This window comes from Grampus griseus (genome assembly GCF_964374135.1).
Source record: "Grampus griseus genome assembly, chromosome: 16".
NCBI classification, from domain to species: Eukaryota; Metazoa; Chordata; class Mammalia; order Artiodactyla; family Delphinidae; genus Grampus; species Grampus griseus.
In genome coordinates, this window is record NC_139010.1 from 62,050,689 (window position 1) to 62,068,138 (window position 17,450).

The 17,450-nt window shown below is 43.4% G+C and overlaps 1 protein-coding gene across 2 annotated transcripts; it reads left to right on the top strand.

The window, feature by feature from the left end:
* Positions 1–4,134: 4,134 nt before the first annotated feature.
* GSTO1 (glutathione S-transferase omega 1) lies at positions 4,135–16,415 on the top strand. Of its 2 annotated transcripts, none has more exons than XM_082673029.1 (6): positions 4,135–4,300; positions 7,581–7,689; positions 10,915–11,137; positions 13,803–13,901; positions 15,314–15,420; positions 16,211–16,415. In XM_082673029.1, exons 2-6 carry the CDS (start codon positions 7,631–7,633, stop codon positions 16,362–16,364), a joined length of 642 nt encoding a protein of 213 aa, XP_082529155.1. In that variant the 5' UTR covers positions 4,135–4,300; positions 7,581–7,630; the 3' UTR covers positions 16,365–16,415. The 2 variants fall into 2 exon arrangements, with proteins under 2 accessions (XP_082529155.1, XP_082529154.1); XM_082673028.1 differs by lacking the exon at positions 4,135–4,300 and adding an exon at positions 7,285–7,378.
* The last annotated feature ends 1,035 nt before the right edge of the window (positions 16,416–17,450 follow it).

Here is a 17,450-nt window from a genome sequence, read left to right on the forward strand (position 1 = left end):
CCATTTGTCTATCGATGGACATTTAGGTTGCTTCCATGTCCTGGCTATTGTAAATAGTGCTGCAATGAACATTGGGGTGCATGTGTCGTTTTGAACTATGGTTTTCTCAGGGTATATGCCCAGTAGTGAGATTGCTGGGTAATATGATAATTCTACTTTTAGTTTCTTAAGGAACCTCATATTGTTCACCATAGTGGCTGTATCAATTTACATTCCCACCAACAGTGCAAGAGGGTTCCCTTTTCTTCACACCTCTTCAGCATTTGTTGTTTGTAGATTTTCTGATGATGCCCATTCTAACTAGTGTGTGGTGATACCTCATTGATTTGCATTTCTCTAATAATTAGTGATGTTGAGCAGCTTTTCATGTGCCTCTTGGCCATCTGTGTGTCTTCTTTGGAGAAATGTCTGTTTAGGTCTTCTGCCCATTTTTTGATTGGGTTGTTTGTTTCTTTAATATTGAGCTGCATGAGCTGTTTATATATTTTGGAGATTAATCCTTTGTCCCTTGATTCATTTGCAAATATTTTCTCCCATTCTGAGCATTGTCTTTTCGTCTTGTTTATAGTTTCCTTGGCTGTGCAAAAGCTTTTAAGTTTCACTAGGTCCCATTTGTTTATTTTTGTTTTTATTTCCATTACTCTAGGAAGTGGGTCAAAAAAGATCTTGCTGTGATTTATGTCAAAGAGTTTTCTTCCTATGTTTTCCTCTAAGAATTTGATAGTGTCCAGTCTTACATTTAGGTCTTTAATCTATTTTGAGTTTATTTTTGTGTATGGTGTTAGGGAGTGTTCTAATATCATTCTTTTACATGTAGCTGTCCAGTTTTCCCAGCAGCACTTATTGAAGAGACTGTCTTTTCTCCATTGTATATCCATGTCTCCTTTGTCATAGATTAGGTAACCATAGGTGCATGAGTTTATCTCTGGGCTTTCTATCCTGCTCCATTGATCTATATTTCTGTTTTTGTGCCAGTACCATATTGTCTTGATTACTGTAGCTTTGTAGTATAGTCTGAAGTCAGGGAGTCTGATTCCTCCAGCTCCATTTTTTCCCCTCAAGATTGCTTTGGCTATTCAGGTTCTTTTGTGTTCTTTTCTCTTCTCTAAATGTTTGATAGAATTCACCTGTGAAGCCATCTGGTCCTGGACTTTTGTTTGTTGGAAGATTTTTAATCACAGTTTCAATTTCATTACTTGTGATTGGTCTGTTCATATTTTCTATTTCTTCCTGGTTCAGTCTTGGAAGGTTGTACCTTTCTAAGAATATGTCCATTTTTTCCAGGTTGTCCATTTGATTGGCATAGAGTTGCTTGTAGTAGTCTCTTAGGATGCTTTGTATTTCTGCGGTGTCTGTTGTAACTTCTCCTTTTTCATTTCTAATTTTATTGATTTGAGTCCTCTCCCTCTTTTTCTTGATGAGTCTGGCTAAAGGTTTATCAATTTTGTTTATCTTCTCAAAGAACCATCTTTTAGTTTTATTGATCTTTGCTATTGTTTTCTTAGTTTCTATTTCATTTATTTCTGCTCTGATCTTTATGATTTCTTTCCTTCTGCTAACTTTGGGTTTTGTTTGTTCTTCTTTCTCTAGTTCCTTTAGGTGTAAGTTTAGATTGTTTATTTGAGATTTTTCTTGTTTCTTGAGGTAGGATTGTATTGCTATAAACTTCCCTCATAGAGCTGCTTTTGCTGCATCCCATAGGTTATGGATTGTCGTGTTTTCATTGTCATTTGTCTCTAGGTATTTTTTGATTTCCTCTTTGATTTCTTCAGTGATCTCTTGGTTATTTAGCAATGTATTGTTTAGCCTCCATGTGTTTGTATTTTTTACGTTTTTTTCCCTGTAATTGCTTTCTAATCTCATAGCACTGTGGTCAGAAAAGATGCTTGATATGATTTCAATTTTCTTAAATTCACTGAGGCTTGATTTGTGACCTAAGATGTGATCTATCCTGGAGAATGTTCCGTGCACACTTGAGAAGAAAGTGTAATCTGCTGTTTTTGGATGGAATGTCCTATAAATATCAATGAAATATATCTGGTCTATTGTGTCATTTAAAGCTTGTGTTTCCTTATTTTCTGTCTGGATGATCTGTCCATTGGTGTAAGTGAGGTGTTAAAGTCCCCCACTATTATGGTTATTATTGTTATTATATTATTATTACTATTGATTTCCTCTTTTATAGCTGTTAGCATTTGCCTTATGTATTGAGGTGCTCCTATGTTGGGTGCATATATATTTATAATTGTGATAGCTTCTTCTTGGATTGATCCCTTGATCATTATGTAGTGTCCTTCCTTGTCTCTTATAACATTCTTTATTTTAAAGTCTATTTTATCCAGCTTTCTTTTGATCTCCTTTTGCATGGAATATCTTTTTTCCATCCCCTCACTTTCAGTCTGAATGTGTCCCTAGGTCTGAAGTGGGTCTCTTATAGACAGCATATAGCTGGGTCCATTTGTATCCATTCAGTGAGCCTGTGTCCTTTGGTTGGAGCACTTAATCCATTCACAGTTAAGGTAATTATTGATATGTATGTTCCTATTACCATTTTCTTAATTGTTGGGGGTTTGTTTTTGTAGGTCCTTTTCTTCTCTTGTGTTTCCCAGTTAGAGAAGTTCCTTTAGCATTTGTTGTAGAGCTGGTTTGGTGGTGCTGAATTCTCTTAGCTTTTGCTTGTCTGTAAAGCTTTTGATTTCTCCATTGAATCTGAATGAGATGCTTGCTGGGTAGAGTAATCTTGATTCTAGACTCTTCCTTTCATCACTTTAAATATATCATGCCACTCCCTTCTGGCTTCTAGAGTTTCTGCTGAGAAATTAGCTGTTAACCTTATGGGAATTCCCATGTATGTTATTTGTCATTTTTCCCTTGTTGCTTTTAATAATTTTTCTTTTTTTATAAATTTATTTATATTTATTTTTGGCTGCCTTGTGTCTTCCTTGTTGGGTCTTCATTGCTGTGCACAGGCTTTCTCTAGTTGGGGTGAGCAGGGGCTACTCTTCATTGCAGTGCGCAGGCTTCTCATTGCAGTCGTTTCTCTTGTTGCAGAGCTTGGGCTGTAGGCACGCGGGCTTTGGTAGTTGTGGCATGCAGGCTCAGTAGTTGTGGCTCGCAGGCTCTAGAGCGCAGGCTCTAGTTGTGGCACACGGGCTTAGTTCCTCTGCGCATGTCAGATCTTCCCAGACCAGGGCTTGAACCCATGTTCCCTGCATTGGCAGGGAGATTCTCAACCACTGCACCACCAGGGAAGTCCCAATAATTTTTCCTTGTCTTTAATTTTTGTCAATTTGATTACTATGTGTCTCAGTGTGTTTCTCCTTGGGTTTATCCTGCCTGGGGCTCTTTGCACTTCCTGGACTTGGGTGGCTATTTCCTTTCCCATGTTAGGGAAGTTTTCGACTATAATCTCTTCAAATATTTTCTCGGGTCCTTTCTCTCTCTCTTCTCCTTCTGGGACCCCTATAATGTGAATGTTGGTGCATTTAATATTGTCCTAGAGGTCTCTTAGGTTGTCTTCATTTCTTTTCATTCTTTTTTCTTCATTCTGTTCTGTGGCAGTGAATTCCACCATTCTGTCTTCCAGGTCACTTATCCGTTCTTCTGCCTCAGTTATTCTGCTATTGATTCCTTCTAGTGTATTTTTCATTTCAGTTATTGTATTGTTTATCTCTGTTTGTTTGTTCTTTAATTTTTCTAGGTCTTGGTTAAACATTTCTTACATCTTCTCAATCTTTGCCTCCATTCTTTTTCTGAGCTCCTGGATCATCTTCACTATCATTGTTTTGAATTCTTTTTCTGGAAGGTTGCCTATCTTCACTTCATTTAGTTGTTTTCTGGAGTTTTATCTTGTTCCTTCATCTGGTACAAAGTCCTCTGCCTTTTCATTTTTTCTGTGTCTGTAAATGTGGTTTTCATTCCACAGGCTGCAGGATTGTAGTTCTTCTTGCTTCTGCTGTCTGCCCTCTGGTGGATGAGGCTATCTAAGAGGCTTGTGCAAGCTTCCTGATGGGAGGGACTGGTGGTGGGTAGAGCTGGCTGTTGCTCTGGTGGGCAGAGCTCAGTAAAACTTTAATCCACTTGTCTGCTGATGGGTGGGGCTGAGTTCTCTCCCTGTTGGTTGTTTGGCCTGAGGCGACCCAGCACTGGCACCTACAGGCCCTTTGGTGGGGCTAATGGCGGACTCTGGGAGGGTTCAAAACAAGGAGTACTTCCCAGAACTTCTGCTGCCAGTGTCCTTGTCCCCTCGGTGAGCCACAGTTGCCCCCTGCCTCTGCAGGAGACCCTGCAACACTAGCAGGTAGGTCTGGTTCAGTCTCCTATGGCGTCACTGCTCCTTCCCCCTGGGTCTTGTTGCACACACTACTTTGTGTGTGCCCTCCAAGAGCGGAGTTTCTGTTTCCCCTAGACCTGTTGTAGTCCTGCAGTCAAATCCCGCTAACCTTGAAAGTCTGGGAATTGCTCCTCCTGTTGCCAGACCCCCAGGTTGGGAAACCTGACGTGGGGCTCAGAACCTTCACTCTAGTGGGTGGACTTCTGTGCTATAAGTGTTCTCCAGTCTGTGAGTCACCCACCCATCAGTTATGGGATTTGATTTTACTGTGATTGCGCCCCTCCTACCATCTCATCGTGGCTTCTCCTTTGTCTTTGGATGTGGGGTATCTTTCTTGGTGAGTTCCAGTGTCTTCCTGTTGATGACTGTTCAGCAGTTAGTTGTGATTCCGGTGCTCTCACAAGAGGGAGTGAGTTTCAACTTCTTTCTTTGAGGAATTAACATTTTACTTTATTGATTAGCTGGATCTTTCTAATCATTACAACAAAATGTTGCATTATTCATACTAATTAGGGGACGAGCCATTCCAAATAAAAGTTCTCAAATAATCCCTACACCTGGAATCACTAGTTTGGCCAATCAGAGGTTTTGCCTTGCTATGTTTAAATTCACAGGGTTAATTTGCATATCATTAATGTACTAAAGGCCTTCTAAACAGTTAATTTTCTAAAAAAGAGTTAAGTAAGACTCGTGTTTTAGCAAAAATGTGGTCTAATTTTTTTGTTTAGTATCTAATAATAACAAACATTTATTTAACATTCATTCTGTGCCAAGAACTAAGCATTTCTTATTTATTAACTAATTTAATGTTTCTTCAAACTCTATAAGAGAGGCATTAAGTTTCTACCACCACATTTTACAGAAGAGGGAACTGTAAAATGTTCTTCTTTCTTCCATTGCACCAAGAGGGAAACACAGAGGGAACGTGCCCACATTCACATGGTTAATAAGGGGTTATTATAATTCATATGGTTTCATAATAAATTCATAAGTTAAATTATGAATTCATAAATTCGTATGTTAAAGCCCTCACCCTCAGTACATCAGAATGTGATCTTATTTGGAAAAAGGTTCATTGCAGTTGTAATTAGTTAAATTAAGAGGAGGTCATACTGGAGTAGGATGGGCCCATAATCCAATATGACCGGTGTCTTTATAAAGAGGGGAAATTTGGACACAGACATGCACCCAAGGAGAAGGGCATGTGAAGATGAAGGCCGCTATTTGTTGATACTTCTACACTCCATGGAGCACCAGATTGCCACCTAACCACCAGAAGCTAGAGGAGAGGCACAGAACCGATTCTCCCTCAGAGTCTTCAGAAGGAAACAACCCTGAGGCTTGTGCAACCTTGATCTGGGACTTACAGCCTCCAGAACTGTGAGAATAAATTTCCAGCGTTTAAGTCACTCAGCTTGTGGTATTTTGTTAATGGCAGCCCTAGCAAACTAATACAGGCATGGAGTCAGGATCAAACTCAGGCAGGAAGCCTCCAGGATGGGCATGCTTATCACCTCACTCTGCAGCTCCAAAAATAGAGCTAAGCAAAATAAAAACACTCCCTGCTCCTTCCTCCCCAAATAAACAGCACAGGAGGTACCAGCTTGGAAATCTATGCGACAAGTAAGACATTGACTACTCTTTTCAGATACACACAGTATCTGTTCTGTGTGCCCTGGAACCCCCTCTTTCCTGATTGAGGGGGCTGATGGAGTGAATGATCTGGCCAGACATTTTTCATAGACCTGCAGACTAAATTCACTAACCCACCTGCCTGACTCTAAGCATGTGCCCCTACTAGGGCTTCAAAATCCCCGTATTTGATAGATTTTTGAAAGCTGCATCATCATTCTGAGATTAGTAATATCCAGGTTTGTGCTGTTTCCTTTGGGTTAAAATTAAAAGGATGTGTCCTAAGGGTGACAGTAGAGACAGTGACCCTCCCCAGTAGTCATATTAAGTTAGTACAGACAGGAAAAGGAAATGGCTCTCCAGGTGGCTGGGCGACCTGGCCCTGGGCTATGGAAAGGAACCTTAGGAGAGCATGTTCTGGAACCTTGAACAAGCACTGGCCCCGGGGGCCACAGGCTCTGAGGTAAGGGCAGCCTTTGGGTAGAGGGAGAGCTGCAACCAAGTCGGAGCCACGTGACTTGGGCCTGGGCATGGGTCCCTGCTGCCAGGGCACGGGGTGTGGGAGGTCAGGGTCTGGATCCGGTGTGGGCCCACGTGCCGGCAAGCTGGAGACCACCATCCGTCGGGGTCAGGGAAAGGCTCTGAGGATTTTGAGCTTCATTTGTGCATTTTTTTTTTCCATTGCACCAAGAGAACACCAAGTGTTTACTACACGAATTCCTATGAAACAGCTCCAAGAAAAAACCCACACGTAAAAGAAAAAACAAAAACAAAACGAACAAAGCCACACACAGGGACGGGGTGGGGGAAGGCGAGTGGTGCCCCCCCTCTTCTGCGCCCGGGCCACTGGGGGGCGGTGAGGATCTGAGGGCCGCCGCACTTCCGCACTCGCTCGAGATGCTGAGCCGGGCCAGGGTCCCCCTCTGGCACCGCGGGGAGCCCTCCACGCCCTCATTATCTCTGGGTGACTTAGGGCCACCAAGCCTGCTCCCAATGCCCCAACGCTGTACGGCTGGGCTGGCTCGTCATGGGAGCACCTCTTGGCCAGCAGGCTGAACTTTGGTGCGACCGCCATCTGCGGTGTTTGAAGCTTTGCCCCAGCAAACCGGGAAGGCCGGCCCTGGGTCGGGGCTTACGGGGTGGGCGTCTAGCTACGATCTCCCACAAGGCGCGCGGGAGGCTGCGGCGGCGCGTTCCTTCTCGCGGAGAGTGGGGAAGCCAGCCTGGGCGCGGGGTCGGATCGCCCAGGAAGCCTTCTGCGCGCGGGTTGCTGGCACTTCTGGGAGAGACGGGGAGGGAGGGAGGGAGGAAGGGCGGGGCGACCGACCTTAGGAATCGCCTGCAAGAGCGGGCGCGAGCCGGGCCTGTGCTGCGCCGAGATGTCCGGAGGGTCAGCCAGGAGCCTGGGGAAGGGTGAGGCCTGCCTGCCGCGATTCGCGGCGACCCTCAGACGCGTGTCGGAGCCAGGGCCTGGGGGCTGGGCTGCTCCGGAGCGGAGCCACGCAGGAGGTCTTCCACCCGCGGGAAACTGACCAGGCCCGGGGGGGGGGGGCGGCGGGAGGCTGAGAGTTCCCGCTGCTGTTGGGGCTGTAACCGTCTCCGCTTCTCCCCGCAGGAAGCGCGCCCCCGGGGCAGGTCCCCGAGGGCCTGATTCGCGTCTACAGCATGAGGTTCTGCCCGTTCGCCAAGAGGACGCTCCTGGTCCTGAAGGCCAAGGGAATTGGGTGAGGATCAAGGCGCGGGCCGCTCCCGGAGCCAGCCAGGAACCAACAGCTGCGGGAAGAGCGGGCGGAAATCTTCGATAGGGTCTCCGCAGCTTCCTTTACTACAAAATACATCAGCCTTTTTTTTTTGGGGAGGAGGGGGACAGAGAAAGTTATGAACCCTATCCTCGGGGGGCGGGAGGAATGCCACAGACACCACCAGTCTAGGACACCCCGTTTAGATTAACCATTTTATGGATCAGAAAAGCTGAGGCTCCAGTAAAGTTAGTGGCATGCAGAGATCCCTCGAATGGTAATCACAGGCAGCTCTTTTAGCTCTGGCAGACCCCTGATTTCTGCGGTACTTCCTTCTCTATCACCCCGCTTCTTTCATGTGCTGTTTATATTGTTTGCTGTTATTCTGAGACTATAGTCCCTTCCTGAATAGTCGGTAATTTGCCCCCTTGAAGAGTCCAGACGTTGACCCTCCGCTGGACAGAGTGCTGAGTTAACTGTACTGTGAATATTCCTATAGATTGGGTTGTTGGTTGAGTGAAATAAAGTGTTTATGTCTAAAAATTCAGACTTTTGGGAAGCCTCACTGAAAGTATTAATGTGATTGACATATGGGTTATCCACAGGAAATATGCAAGTCATTGGCTTTTCCCTGAGCTGAATAGCCATTGAACCGCCTCCCTTCCAATGACCTTTGGAATCTGTTGAACAGACATTAGATACCTGTAGTGTGGAAGTTTAAAACAAAGCCCCCATGACAAAGAAATTTTCCATGTATGTGCTTAGAATTTGTAAACTAATTTTAGTCTTCTTGGGGGAGAATTAAGCAGGCAATTCTTTTCTCTAAAAAAATAAGTAAGATATATTCTAAAGAAAAAAAACAAATTATCTTTGAATTAGTCATCACTTCAGTAGGATTTGCATCTTATTTTGGATGAAACAGATTGTGAACACATAGCAAAATATTCAACAGTAACATTTATCAAAACATTATTTTATCCAACTCTTGTAATGTTTACTGTATTAGTCAGGATTCTTTTATTGCATTTAAGAGATACCCATTTCAGTTGGATTGAAAAAAGACATATCTTGTGCTCATACAATTGAAAAGTCCAGGAGCAAGAGACAGCTGGATCTGGGGCCACAAAGTCCTGGGTTAGTGCCCTTCTGGAACTCTGGGTTGAAAACAACCATATCTTATTGGGACAGTTTCCCAAAGGAAAATTGCAGTGATTTTACATAAAAGTGTGTGTATGGAGGGTGAAGGGTGTAACAGCTGCCAGGCAGTGCGAACAACAGAGGTCTGCTGTGTTTATGGATCAGTTTTGAGTCCCAGAAGGCTTTGATTAGAGAGGTACTAGATTTTACCACATGACAGAATTTACTAAAGCATGGTTTTCTCTAAAAGGTGCATCTTCCAACTTGTTGCAGCAGATATGTTGCCTTGTTGGCTCACCATGCCAGGTTAGCAAAATGCATGTGTGTTCTGAGAACTTTCTTTATGACAAAAGCCCAGGATTTACCTTTTCTTTTCATACTATAAAATTTCAGAAATGTTGATAATTCCTTAGCAGGGAACGTCATTTTTCTTGCAGTGGCTTGTATCTGAAGTGTCCGGTAATCTGACAGGACACGAACCTTTTCGTACATACACACAGATGCCAGTGTTCAATCTGGCTGTTCCTTTGTTTCCATGGGGGGAGGGATTGCATATTTAAATCCTCAAGATAATGCTGTTGTAGCTAGCTGCTGAGGTGGATGAGGAAATAGGAAACAAAAGGTGCTGGGTATATTATTTTTGAGTAGCTAATCTGTTCTATTGAACACTCATCCAGTTTTGACAATGATATGGACCTGGCTTTAACAATTATATGAAACTTTCTTTTCTCTTATTTCCCCTAAAATCTCTTAGGCAAGATACAAGTTAGTTCTAAAAACAATCTTAGTATAGCCTGGACTTCACCTGTTTTTCACACTTAGTGTGATTTACCCATGTAACATTTTAAAAAAGTATCAAGGCATGGAGATTTAATCGGAAAGTTTATTTCGTGGATGGATTTTTTGGGTTCCCTAATATTCTTGAAAAAAGTGAGGAACTTTCTATTAAAATTAGCAAAAGGAATTGAATTTTATCATGTTGATTCTCATACAATGGAGTGGTGGGGTGTGGAGAAACTCAATTAGTTGGCTCATATATTTTTACAATTAAGATACTTCTTAGTCCCAAATGGAGTATCTAATTGACAATCTTGAAGCATTTCCACTTATTTATTCAACAAATGTGTACTGAATACCTATCTGAAAATGTTTATATTTCTTCATAGCATTTAAATCTACTTATAACTTTGCTGATTTACATGTTGGTTTATGAATATGACCAAGACACACAAGATCCCTGCTTTCATGGAGCTTACGTTCTAGGGAGGTGACATAACAAACGTAATTAAGTAAGCAAAGTAATTTCAGTTACATATTATCAGTACAATGAAGAAAGTAATTCAAGAAATATAAAAAAGGCCGGTGTGGGGTTTCCCTGGTGGCGCAGTGGTTGAGAGTCCGCCTGCCGATGCAGGGGACACGGGTTCGTGCCCCGGTCTGGGAAGATCCTGCGTGCCGCGGAGTGTCTAGGCCCGTGAGCCATGGCCGCTGAGCCTGAGCATCCGGAACCTGTGCTCCGCAACGGGAGAGGCCACGGCAGTGAGAGGCCCGCGTACTGCAAAAAAAAAAAAAAAAGGCCAGTGTGGCCAGATCATAATGACCAAAGGAAAAGTCATAGGAAGCAGATGTGACAAGTAAGCAGGGGCCACATCAAGGGGTATAGAGTTTATCCTCATTGCAATGAGGAGCAAGCGAGGGGTTGTAAGTAAGCAGGAGGGTGGCCTCATCCAATTTACTTTTGTGTGTGGAGAATGGACCGTAGGGAGGTTACAGTGGAGGCAGAGGGGCTGGTGGGACTATTGTAGAGGTCCAGGTGGCAGATGACCTCTTAGATGAGGTGGCAGTGTTAAAGCTGAGAAGTGGATGAATCCAGAACGTGATTTGAAGGTCTAGCTGACAGGTCTTGCTGATCCATTTGATTTGAGGAAGAGGTGGCAGGGGGAAGGAATCAAGGCCAAGCTGACTCCGAAATTTCGGGTCTGACCAGCTAAGTGGATGATAAGACCAATGAGGCTTTATTCAGGAGTACAAGAAAAATGTTACTCTCTTCATTGTCTTCTATGTGTTTTTCAGGCATGAAGTCATTAACATCAACCTAAAAAATAAGCCTGAGTGGTTCTTCAAGAAGAATCCCTTCGGCCTGGTGCCAGTTCTGGAAAACAGTCAGGGTCAAGTGATCTACGAATCTGCCATCACTTGTGAGTACCTGGATGAAGCATATCCAGGAAAGAAGCTGTTGCCAGATGACCCCTATGAGAAAGCTTGCCAAAAGATGGTCTTTGAGTTGTTTTCTAAGGTGTGTGTTCAAGAAATTTCAGCTCCTATATAACACCTTTGTTTTTTAAGCTAAATCACTGCTGTCACTGATGGTTCAGTGATTTGGGTGGGGAAGACAAACAGGATTATGCTCTTGTCCGCTTGGACATGTCCTACGAGCCCTTTCATGGTCCAGATCCTTTTTACTTCCCAAAGTTACACCTCTCCACTCTTCTCCTAACACTTTATATTCCTGTCATGCTGAATGTTTTTATTTTTCCCAAACTTGCCACCTTCTTCTCAACTCTTGCTGGAAGACTCTTCCCCCTTCTCACTTTGCCTGGTTGTCTCCAAGTCCTCTTTCCTGTACAGTCTGCGCTCCTGTATGTGCAGAACGTGAGGATGCTGAGGGCCCACTATACTATGCCGTTTTATAAAGGACTTGTGTATCAGTGGATTTTGGTATCTGCTGGGGGCCCTGGAACCAATCCTTCAAGGAACCAAGGGACAACAGCCTTTGCTCAGATACCTTTGTCTTCTAGAAGCTTGTCCGGGCTGGGTTAGTGCCCAGCTCTGTGTGCCCACGTGTGCTAACTTTCCCCTGTGGGGACTGCCACCTTCTTGCCTGTGTGTTGTACCAGGGCTGTGAGCTCCTTGAGGGTGAGGGCCGTGTCTCCATCACTGTTGGCCCACTGCCTAGGCTTGCGACCAGCCCTTCCTAGTTATGTGACGGTGAGCTAGTTGCTTATTAGTTTACCTCTGTGCCTCAGCTCATGTGTAAAATGAGTATAGTAATTGATCCCATCCCATTGATAAAAATCAGTTAATATAAAACACCTAGAGTCCAACAGATGGTAGATACTCAATGTTAGCTCTTGTTGTTCTAGCCACATTGTCTAGTTGTGAGCATCTTCTGTGTGTTGGCAATAGCTCCTTGTGGACTAAGTAAATGGCATTCCTATAGGAGAACTGTCTGTGTCTTAATTAGCATCAAAGTTAAACATTTGCGTGAGTTCAAACAATTAGTATTAACACAGAAATGACCAACAGTAGACAATGCGAATAGCATGGTCAGGTTATATCTCTATAATTCTGTTACTTTTGTCAGGATATATCTCAGCACAGTAAGAAACATCGTATCTCTAGGGAAAGAAATGGTTAGAGAAATATCCAGAAGGTGAGACTTGTAGGGAGAATATTTTCTTAAAGGAGACATTGCAAAGGGAAGTCAATGGGGAAGGAAGAGGGAGTTGTCTGGCTTAGCAGAACGAGAGTGAAAGAATACTAGAGATGGTTGCCATCAAAGATGATGGACAGGGAATATGGCATTTACAAGAAAGATGCTGGAGAATTTTTAAAAATAGTAACGAGATTCATTGTACTGTCCAGAAAGAAAATGAGCTAACAGCTGGAGATGCCCACCATTACTTCCCTCACACTCAGGGAAGAGGTGGCCTTAAGCACTATTATGACACCACCCTCCTGGCCCCAGTTCAGCAAACCAAAAATGCCCCCACCTGCATCCACAGCCAAATCATCTTCTCTCCTGGGAACTTGGAAATGAGACACAGAGACTAAGACAATAAATGTTGAGGTTTTAGAGGTGTATGTATATATCATTGGAGACGGCAAATCAAAGTCACACAAAAAAAGAATTTTTAAAGAATCAGAAATTAAGAGCATTGCAAAGGGATTTGACATTTGGAAAATAACAAGGAGCAGACATTTAAGGAGAAGCAGAGATGAAAGACCAGGCAGGCCCAGATAGAAACGTGGAAGGAAGGGCTGCCTGCACACCTTCAGTTCCAGTGATGGCAAGCTGTACCCTGGGATGGATGGGCTTCCAGGACATTCTCCTGTATTTTTAAAGTGCCTTTTTACTTCCACTGGACGAGTGGACTTTTGTCTCTTGCAGTGAGACAATACCAAAGACCGAGCATTAAAACACAAACACTTCCACCACAAGCATCAAAGCATCTGACAGGACACCTGTCAAGTCTTCAGGTCATCAACCACTTTGAACTGTCTTCTCATGCCCTCCCCAAGATAGAAATCAGGAAAATCCCCTTCCCAGCTCCCTTTGCAGCTGGGGCCAAGGTCTGGACCTAGACTCTTCCTCTTAGACACACACATGTTAGGGTTCAATTCAGAAATGAGCCATGTGGGGAAACAGGCTTGGTGTGGGGCACTGGTTCTACTGATGAGGGTGGCTGGTGGCAGAGCTCCTGGCTTTCAGGAGCTGCGGTGGTTGCCAGGTTGAATTCCAGAGTGGCATTGGTTACCTCAGAGTCCAACTTCTGGCAGCGGCACAGACTGTAGCATCTAGTGCTCGGTTCACTGGTGGCAGTGGGTGCCTCCCATCAGGTCAGTTCCCAGCATGATTCTGAAATGTTCCAGACCTGTTTGTTCAGCCTCTCAACAATTCTGTGAGCCACTCAGTGTCCTTTTAGGACATTTTTGACCCAAGCTCACCAATCGGCTTCTCTTATTTGCAGCTTATAAAATCCTGACCAGTACAGCATCTAAGGCCACAAAACTGTTTTTAAGATCAGTACCCGACCTCTGTGAGCAAAGGAATTGGTGTACTTTTGAAGTTTCTAGAACATCCTGACACTGGGTCTATGAGGGTTCTATGGCGCTTTCATATGAGGGGGCTGGTATAGTTAGCGTCACACTGATAAACTAAGAAATTACTCTCTGTCTAGGTACCACCTTTGTTATTAAGCTTTCTTAGAAGGCAAAATAAGGAAGACTGCTCTGGCCTGAAAGAAGAATTGCATAAAGAATTCAGCAAGCTAGAGGAGGTAATTAATCCCTTCTCCTTGATTTTTATTGAAGTGATACATTGTATCTGCTGTCACCTTCTACTCTTTTCTTCATACTCCCATTTCCAAAATCACTTTAATTAGCAATAATACCAAATAGGAAATTTTAGTTTACAACAGATAGCAGCTGTAAGCTGTTGTGTTTAAGATACAAACCAAAACACCTAAAAATGGTTTGTCATGGGCTTGCTTTTAAAACATTTTATCACACTGACATGAAAATATCACGGAAAAATTTCACCCACATTTCCAGTTTTTCACCTGTTATTTTTCCATGCTTGTTTTCAGTCCTTGAACATATATATTTTTTATATATATAAATTTATTTGTTTTTGGCTGAGTCAGGTCTCTGCTGCTGTGCACGGGCTTTCTCTAGTTGCAGCGAGCAGGGGCTACTCTTCATTGCGGTGTGCGGGCTTCTCATTGCAGTGGTTTCTCTTGTTGCGGAGCACGGGCTCTAGGCACGCGGGCTCAGTAGTTGTGGCTCGTGGGCTCTAGAGCACAGGCTCAGTAGTTGTGGCACACGGACTTAGTTGCTCCGTGACATGTGGGATCTTCCCTTCCCTGACCAGGGCTTGAACCCGTGTCCCCTGCATTGGCAGGTGGATTCTTAAACCACTTCACCACCACCCTTCACCCTGTGTATGACTCCTGTACAATTTATCCATTTTAGTCCTGATAGACAGTAAACATTTCCACTTTGGGGATGTAACAAATAGTGCTTCAGTGAACATTCTTATACCTATCTTTTGGTGAACATATGTTCACATTTCCAAGGAATATAATTACTGGGTTATACAGTATGCATGAACTCAGCTTTAGTAGATACTGTTAAAACATGGTTGTACCAAATTATTGATACATTCCTATCAGCAGTAGATCCACACCCTTACTAAGTTTGTCTTGTTCATTTTAGCCATTCTGATGGATGTGAAGTGGTATGACATTTTGGTTTTAATTTGCATTTCCCTGATGACTAATGTAGTTGAGCACCTTTTCAAATGGTTATTGGCCATTTTGACCTCCTCTTTTGTGAAGTCCAAGTCTTGCCCAGTTTTCTGATGGGTTTTCTGCCTTTTTTCTTTTTGATTCCCAGGAGTTCTTTCTATATTCTGAATACCAGTCCTTTGTTGGATATATCTATTACAAAGGTCATGCACTCTGTAGCTTGTTTTATTTTTCTCCATTTTCCAGTTTATTTTATTGACCGTTTTGCTTCATCCCAAACCAAGAGATTCTAAAGCTTAAACTAATCAGACAAAAAGCCAACTTGAATATGTCAGGGTTAAACCTGCTGCTCTCACTTTCTTAACTCTTGCCTTCATCATTTCTTTTGATGAATCTTACCAGATGCACAAATAACAAGTACTCTTATGCTGTTTAATGTTCAGGTTCTGACTAATAAGAAGACAACCTTCTTTGGTGGCAGTTCTCTTTCTATGATTGATTACCTCATCTGGCCCTGGTTTGAATGGCTGGTAGCCCTGGAGTTAAATGAGTAAGATATCTGAATATTTTGTGCTTAATTTAGGATAATGATAACTGAAATAGTATATACTAACCTTTTTTTATGAACAAAAATTAACATATCTCACTCAACTGGCATGAATGGGAGCAAGCACACAGAAGGAGACTTGGACGTGCCAGGGCATGTCCTATACCTACACTCACCATTTTTCATCCTTGGGGCCGGTAGTGGGGGGAGTTCTGTGACATGTAGTAAAATGTTTTAAAAGTAATTACTCCTTCCCTCCTGGTTAAAAATCCATAAGGATGTGCATTTTCATAAGGATTTCAGGAAGGATTGTATGACCAATTCTACCTCCCATTTACCATCAAGAGTCCCACACTATTTTCCAAACTCAGTGTTTCAAAGTTTGGCAGCGACCTTGGCTTACTGCCAATTCTTCGAGCTTAGAGCTATTCAGGGTTACTTTTAGTCACAATCTGACCATAGAATAACAAATATATAACATTCTTGGTTGTCTTTCATGTTCTCATTTTAAAAAACTATCAGCCTCCGTTTGGACAAGTTCTCATGCTAACTGAGCAAGTCACTTCACTCTAGTCTTAGATTCCTCTTCACAAAACAAGGACCTCTACAATATCTTCCAAATCTCATATTCAATGATTACATGCATCTTAAATAAGTATTTTTAAAGAACTATTTTTAAAAGTTAGAGGAAAACAATATGAAACTGCAGAGTGGTAATAATGATATATAGGAGAATTTGCAATGCCTTCCTACTTAGCCTTGCTCACACCTTCATTCTTTCCATCTCCCACAGGTATGTAAACCACACTCCAAATCTTAAGCTCTGGATGGAAGCCATGATGAAAGATCCTGCAGTATCATCCCTCTTCATTGATCCAAAAGCCTTTCGAGGTTTCTTAGATCTCTACTTGCAGAACAACCTCGAGGCCTGTGACTATGGGCTCTGAAGGGGACAGGATATATCGGATAATATATCGGTTCGCTAATATGAATAATAACATGCTTTTATTTTACCAAGTGCTCTCACGTCTCACTGGATCACCTTCTCTGATTTGACACTATGGCCTTACTGTGGGCTTTCCTCAAGTCCCTCCTGCAGAAATGTAAACACATTTCCTGTCTCAGGATGCTCAAAGGATGCTAAGGGTTCTATCACAGTCCATGCTGAAAACCTCTAAATCACCTCTAGTGAGAGCTGAACTTCAATCTGGATTTCTAACTGCCCATAGGACATTTCCACTTGGATACCGTGTTGTCATTTCAAGAGATGCCCTTTCAAGTTTGTCTTCCGGGTTCTAAGTTAAGAACCTTTCAATTTTTCATTCTTTCCTTTCCATCACTGACTCAGTTTTACACCTTTCTTCTTACTGTTGTTGCCACTGAAGTCCAGACCCACGTCACCTCAAAGCCAGGTGACTAGGTGGTCTACTTGTTCTCCCAGTCTGCAGTCACTAAGCCCTTCAAATCCTTCCAACCAAATCTTATGCTGGGCACACAGAAGGTGTCCCATATATAAGTGAATACTGTGAAGACCACCTCCATCAGTTCAGTATATAAGGCTGGATTTCATTCTACAGATGATTCAACTAAGGTCCTGAGGTTAAGTGAGGCCTTAAGACGCTGGCAGAAAGTTCTGGGGAAACACACCCAGCACAGGGCTCTTATATCAGAACTAGGAGGCGGGCTGTCGACCTGCCCCAGTACAGTCTAGTTTCCTGTCCTTATTCTTAAACGTAAGAGCGCGTTAACAGTCACCTAAGGCTCACCCCTGGATTTCCGATTCGGTAGGGTGGGCCGGGGAGTTCACATTTGAACTGAGTCTTCCGCGCCATGGTGATGCAGGCGACCAGGGGACCGCACCCTGAGAGGCAGCTGAGAATTGGTTGACTTCACAAACGGCCTCCAGCCGTCCACCTCGGCCGCCACCAACGCCCAGGCTCCGGGCGGACCCATCTCTGCCGCCGTCCGCCTGCCCCACCGGGGGCAGGCTGCGGGCAGACTTCGGTCGGATGTAGACCAGGTGACTGAGGTGC

What these genes read in the sequence shown, in the direction of transcription:
- GSTO1 (XM_082673028.1), top strand. Translation starts at nt 7,345, where the DNA reads ATGTCCGGAGGGTCAGCCAGGAGCCTGGGGAAGG. An exon ending in CTGAAGGCCAAGGGAATTGG is followed by an intron (nt 7,690 to 10,914) that starts GTGAGGATCAAG and finishes TGTGTTTTTCAG; the next exon opens with GCATGAAGTCATTAACATCA. An exon ending in AATTCAGCAAGCTAGAGGAG is followed by an intron (nt 13,902 to 15,313) that starts GTAATTAATCCC and finishes TTTAATGTTCAG; the next exon opens with GTTCTGACTAATAAGAAGAC.